The 6,687-nt window shown below is 42.2% G+C and overlaps 1 protein-coding gene across 5 annotated transcripts in view; it reads right to left on the reverse strand.

Moving 5' to 3' along the window:
• The window catches only part of DCDC2 (doublecortin domain containing 2), a 298,898-nt gene extending 292,587 nt beyond the window's left edge, over window positions 1–6,311 (reverse strand). For 2 of the 5 annotated variants that reach the window (XM_077492272.1, XM_077492271.1), the window contains exons 1-2: window positions 5,745–5,888; window positions 5,204–5,552 (exon numbers count right to left, since the gene is read on the reverse strand). In XM_077492272.1, the coding sequence (XP_077348398.1) occupies window positions 5,204–5,552; window positions 5,745–5,751 (356 nt within the window). In that variant the 5' untranslated portion in view covers window positions 5,752–5,888. The other 3 variants (XM_077492274.1, XM_077492275.1, XM_077492273.1) reach the window with 3 other exon arrangements.
• Window positions 6,312–6,687: the final 376 nt, after the last annotated feature.

Genomic DNA, 6,687 nt, shown 5'->3' on the forward strand with positions numbered 1-6,687 from the left:
GGAATCGCAGTACTTCAACACAATTTCAAAGCCACCGGTCAGTGCGTTTTCATGTGCAGCTTGCCAATATGCACAGATGTCTAAGCAAGTCGCACATGAAATCGCCAAAAATAGTGCAGGAACCTTTTTCGAAATCGGTTGCATAGGCACAAATAGGGTGTGACTCGTCATGCGACTTTCAACTGTCAAATCGCATGACAAGTCGCACCGTTGTGAACAGGGGCTTCACCATTTATTTATTTTTCTGAATTTGACCTGATGTTACAACATGGAAGATGTCAGAAGCATCCAACATATTTTTTTTCCTTTTAACCACTTGCTTACTGGGCACCTAAACTCCCCTCCTGCCCAGACTAATTTTCAGCTTTTAGTGCTGTCACTCTTTGAATGACAATTGCGCGGTCATACAACACTGTACCCAAATTAAATTTTTATAATTTTTTCCCACAAATAGAGCTTTCTTTTGGTGGTATTTGATCACCTTTGCGGGTTTTTATTTTTTGTTTAAAATTTATAAAAAAAAATTGAAAAAAAAAATACAAAACCGTTTTATATTTTGTTAATACATTTTGAAAACAGGTAATTTTTCTCCTTCATTGATGTACGCTGATGAGGCTACACTGATGGGCACTGAGAGGCTGCACTGATGGGCACCGATAGGCTGCATTGATGGGCACCGATAAGGCAACACTGATGGGCACTGATAAGGCAGCACTGATGGAAACTAATAGGCAGCACTGGTGGGTGCTGATAGGTGGCATTGGTGGGCACTGATAGGTGGCACTGATGGGTGGCACTGATGGGCGGCACTGAAGGGCACTAATAGGTGGCGATGATAGATGGCTCTGATAGCTGGCACTGATGGGTAGCAGTGATGGGCACTGATGGGTGGCAGTGATGGGCACTGATCAGCACTGGTAGGTGACACTGATAGGCAGCACTGCTAGGTGGCACTGATGAGGCAATGATTGGAACCACTGGTGGGCATTGATAGGTGGCTTTGATAGGCGGCAAAAAATGACCGATCTTCTGTTTACATTACATGATTAGTTGTCTTTGGCTGACAGCTGATCACGTGGTAAGGGGCTGGGATCAACCCGAGTCTCATTGAGAGCGTGGCGAGCGTGTAAAGGGGAGGACGTCTATTAACAGCCTCCCGGCAAAGCAGATCCACGCTGTAGCCGTCATTCAGCTATAGCGCGGATCTGAAGGGGTTAAACACCAACCGATATTTACCTTTTTACCCAATGGCAGGCATTTTGACACTTTCAAAAATTGGTACAGTGTGTTCAGTACAAATAATCAAAACACAAAACCCTCGACAACCACCAACAGTGAAAAAGTTGATCGGATTTCAGATTCACTGAAAATGTCACTTTCACACTCCAGTTACTTTTCCTAAGGCTCCGTTCACATCTAGGCGTTGCTATTTTACAGGTGTTTTTTTTTTCAGGCGTTTTTGCTGCGTTTTTGTACAGGCGTTTTGAAGGTCAAAAGGTCATTAATGTAAAAGAATTAAAACGCCTGTAATCTGCCAAAAAAGAAGCTCATGTACTTTTTTGAGCGACGGGCATTTTGCTTTAGGCGACAGATGTGAACAGGGGCCAATGAAATGAATGGGATTTGTCTTGCTGGGCGTTTTTAGAGCTGAGGCTAATGCCGCGTACACGCGACCAAACTTTTTGACGGACTAGGTCTGACGGTCTTCCCGACCGGACTAGAGTAAGGAAGTTAATAGCCAGTAGCCAATAGCTGCCCTAGCGTCGGTTTTCATCCTTCGGACTAGCATACACACGAACTGATATCTTTCGACCGGACTCGAGTCCGTTGGAAAGATTTGAAACATGTTTTATTTCTAGGTCCATCTGACTTTTGGGAAAAGAAAGTCCCCTGGAGCCCATACACGATCGTAATATCCAACGGATTCATTCCATCGGTCCTAGTCCGTCAAAAAGTCCGGTCGTGTGTACGCGCCATTAGAGCAGAAAAAAACACCCAAAAAAGCCTAGATGTGAACAAGTAACACTTTTTTTTTTTTTTTTACATACACTGTAAAAATGACTGAACATTTTTTGAAGTTTTCAAGTTGCACTGCAACTTGTAGTGCAAGAATTGTAAACCTACAAAAAGTAAATACCAATAAAGATTTGAAAATAATAAAACAAAATAAAACAAAAAGGTTTGGTAATGTATTTCCACAATAAAAAGAAGAAGAAGAAACAGGGGGGCGTAACTAGTAAGGAATCAATAGCAAAGCACTTTTTTGTTGTCCTACGGCGTCACGTAGGAAACAAGTTGTGCTATCCATAAACATTACTATAAAATATCTTAGAGTTTGTGTTATTTTTTTGTACTATATTACAATGCATACCTACTCAACAACAGCCAATTTTCTAACCATGGCTGGCAGAACTTACAAACATGCAAAAATTCCCATGGATGGATTAAAAAATATTATATTGCGGAAATAAGGCAGTAAAGATGAATGAATGCCACTGATGTCCAAATGCTACCTTAAATCGACTGCTAAAAACAAATCAATTAAAGTAACCACACAAAGTAAGATTTTTATCTGTCAGATCCATGACATTTATCATCAAGGTACTTAATGTGATTGTAGCCGTATTAGTGCAGTTGTGACAGAGAAAATTGAGTACTGTCCGTGATACTTTTTTATTTGCACATACAATTTTTCAGGACAAGCTTTCGGGGGACTGCTTGGACCTTGAAGAAGGGGACATACCCCGAAAGCTTGTCCTGAACAATTGTATGTGCAAATAAAAAAGTATCACGGACAGTACTCAATTTTCTCTATTATCAAGGTAAAATGAGTGTCTAGCTGGCTGTATACAGTCTATATAGAATGTTTAGGGTAGGTTAGTGTTTTATATACCTTGTTGATCTGACATTTCAAAATCAGATTTTGACCTCTTCACGCTATATACTAGACTTCCCCAAACCTTTTACCCCAGAGGAACCCCTAAAATAATTTTCAGGCCTTGGAAACTTATACCTAAACCAATGGCAAATTGTCAAAAATACCATGATAACATTTGTGGTCAGGAGGAAGAATGCAACCTTTAGACTGGGTTCACACTATCTTTGCATGCGGCTCACAGCAGGGGTTCGGTGCGTCCCCGTTCACCATTTAAGGTCCGATTTCAGCCCAAATTTTGGGCTGAATTCGGACCTGAAATGGACCAAAAGACACACAGGGCTCCTGTGCAAATTCGTACCGGAGATATGTGAACCGGATCCATAGAGAGCCGGTCAGCATCTCCTGTTATTGAGAATTGGATGCGAAGAACCCACATCCAATTCACAATAATGTGAACCCAGCCTTAGTGTTGGTCAGAATGTCACTATGGTCAGACATCTAAAAAGGTAACTGATGTAATGCTGCTGACTTTGCCAAATGCATTGGCCCATGCACCATCAAACGGGAGGTCAGTAAGAACTCCTAGCAACCTCTGGAGGAACCCTGGTTGATAGTGGCTGCTCTATACAGTAAATTACGCTACAGCTGGTTACTGGGATACTTTTTGTTTTGCCGTAATTGATTATGTATTTTCCATCATTTTTGGAATAACAAGTTGAATCAGAAGTGACTTCAGAAGTGATTAGCTGGGAGATAGCACTGCATTATAACTTTTTTTGTGAAATCTTATGCTAAGCCTATATTAATAGTATTGTTTCCTTGTGAGCACATTAAATTACAACTAGAGTTGAGCAAACCATGAATCAACTCAACCCTGATCACAGAAATATGATTAGGATCAGGAACATGATGGAAAATTGGGATCAGGGTGGGGAATAGGGATCGGGGAATATGATAGGGAATTGAGATCAGGGATATGAAGAGAAATTGTGTCGGGAACATGATTGGAAATTGGGATAGGGAACGTAAAGGGATAGGGAACATAATGGTAAATTGGGATAGGGAGCATGATGGTAAAATTAGGATCAGGGATATGATGGGGAATTGGGATAGAGAGCATGATGGGAAATTGGGATCAGGAACACAATGATAAATTAGGATCATGGATATGAAGGGAATTGGAATAGGGAGCATGATGGGAATTTGGGATCGGGAACATGATAGGGAATTGGGATCAGGGATATGAAGAGAAATTGTGTCGGGAACATGATTGGAAATTGGGATAGGGAACGTAAAGGGATAGGGAACATAATGGTAAATTGGGATAGGGAGCATGATGGTAAAAATAGGATCAGGGATATGAAGGGGAATTGGGATAGAGAGCATGATGGGAAATTGGGATCAGGAACACAATGATAAATTAGGATCATGGATATGACGGGAATTGGAATAGGGAGCATGATGGGAATTTGGGATCGGGAACATGATAGGGAATTGGGATCAGGGATATGAAGAGAAATTGTGTCGGGAACATGATTGGAAATTAGGATCAGGGATATGATGAGAAATTGTGTATAAGGAACGTCATGGGATAGGGAACATGATGGTAAATTAGGATCAGGGATATGATGGGGAATTGGGATAGGGAGCATGATGGGAATTTGGGATCGGGGAACATGATAGGGAATTGGGATCAAGGATATGATGAGAAATTGTGTCAGAAACATGATGGAAAATTGGTATAGGGAACATGATGGTAAATTGGGATAAGGAACATGATGGTAAATTAGGATGAGGGATATGATGGGGAATTGGGATAGGAAGCATGATGGGAATTTGGGATCGGGAACATGATAGGGAATTGGGATCAGGGATATGAAGAGAAATTGTGTCAGAAACGTGATTGGAAATTAGGATCAGGGATATGATGAGAAATTGTGTCAGGAAAATTATGGGAAATTGGTATAGGGAACGTGATTTGATAGGGAACATGATGGGAAATTGAGATAGAGAACATGATGGGAAATCAGAATCAGGGATATGATGGGGAACTGGGATAGGGAGCATGATGGGAATTTGGGATCAGGAACATGATAGGAAATTTGGATCAGGAACAAGATGGGAAATTGGGATAAGGAACGTGTTGAGTAATTGTAACAAGAGCATGATGTAAAATTGGATCAGGGACATTATGGGAAATTGGGATAAGGAACATGATGGGAAACTGGGATCGAGAACAGTGTGGTTTTTAACGCATGTGAATATATGCCATATAGTTAGTACATTTGCAATAAAAAAAAGGTATAATAAAATATTTACACTTACTCCAACTTTTTAAAACTTTCCCTTCCTCCTGCCACATAGCATTCTCCTGGTTGAAGATCCTCCAGAGACGTAACCCTGTGTCCATATCTTGGAGTGTAAAGGTTCCTTACTGCACCAAAGGGGGCTTGCACTCCACCTGTGACATCCTTCAAGAAGACCTCAAACGTGCCAACCCTCTTCTCGTGAATCAGCATTCGGCGGCCGCGATAATAGGGGTCTCCATTTCTGTAAACGTGTACTGCTTTGACAGCGGGTTGTTGTGCCAAGGGGGCTAAGGATCGCCCACCGCCCCCTGCAGCTAGAGTCGGCTGCATACTCCACGCACTTGGCTGGCTCTCCTGTGGATTCCCTGAAAGTGAGAAGTCCGCAGTCAGTCACTTGAACAAATAACTCCTTGCAGTGTACCTTGTTAGAGGGGATTAGCAACTACCTAGTGTTGGTTTGTGACTTTTGGTATCTGTCTCCTATTGTCTTCTCATATATAATTATCTCTTACTGTGTACCTGCCCCTCTGTACGTATTCTATCCTAGCAATACATACCAAGCATGTTAACAGTCTATTCAATGAGTGATCTGTAGATCTCTGATATTAATATCTATGTGGATGTGTCTACATGTGTTCTTTCGTGTCAATCAAAGCTATTTTAGCAGCCCATCAGAGTGAAATCCTTCTGATTCTACGCAGCCCACACACCTCTCTGTGCTAAGAAGTGCTGCTGTCAAAGCCAATGTGAGCTCTGAGCAATGCTGCATGAGGGACCGCTGACACCTGCTGCTCTGCCCTCCCTGCCCTCCTCCTCCTCCTCCTCCCTCCTGACCACACCTGCTGGCTGTGTGCACACTGACATCTTACATGAATAATGCAGGAGGACCAGTCTTCATTCCCTGCCTTGCACACCTCCACAATCCCCCTGATCATCGCCCTGCCCCTCCATTCCATACACCCATCATAACAAATACCTTCCCCTGGTCTCCAGATCAAGTCAGGATTAAATGTCCTGCAGCAGCATTTCTGTTTTCTGAAGCTTCATCTGGTATCCATGGTAACTTCCTTGACACTGGTCACATGGCGTGCATCTTGACACACCCCTTCTTGCCATGTGCCCAGGCAGCTTTTTTGTGTTGTGCTGTTGAGCTTTGATCGCAGGATTTTCCAGTAATCTGTTTACCCGGAGACTATTAAACTCAGTGCTAGGAAAAAAATATATATAAAAATTGCTGGATGGCCATGGAAATTCTCATAGGGGGTTATTTACTAAAGGAAAATCCACTTTGCACTGCAAGTGCACTTGGAAGTAAAGTCGCTGTAGATCCGAAGGGGGCATGCAAGGTAAATACAAAACAGCATTTTAGCTTGCACATGATTGGATGATAAAATCAGCAGAGCTTCCACTCATTTCAGATCTACTCCTTATGTCGTATACACACGGTCGGACTTTTCGGCACAAAAAGTCAGACGGAATCATTTCATCGGATATTCCAAT

The sequence above is a fragment of the Lithobates pipiens genome, unplaced genomic scaffold, assembly GCF_037356315.1.
Source record: "Lithobates pipiens isolate NorthernLeopardFrog02 unplaced genomic scaffold, aLitPip1_a1.2 Scaffold_19, whole genome shotgun sequence".
Lineage (NCBI taxonomy): Eukaryota > Metazoa > Chordata > Amphibia > Anura > Ranidae > Lithobates > Lithobates pipiens.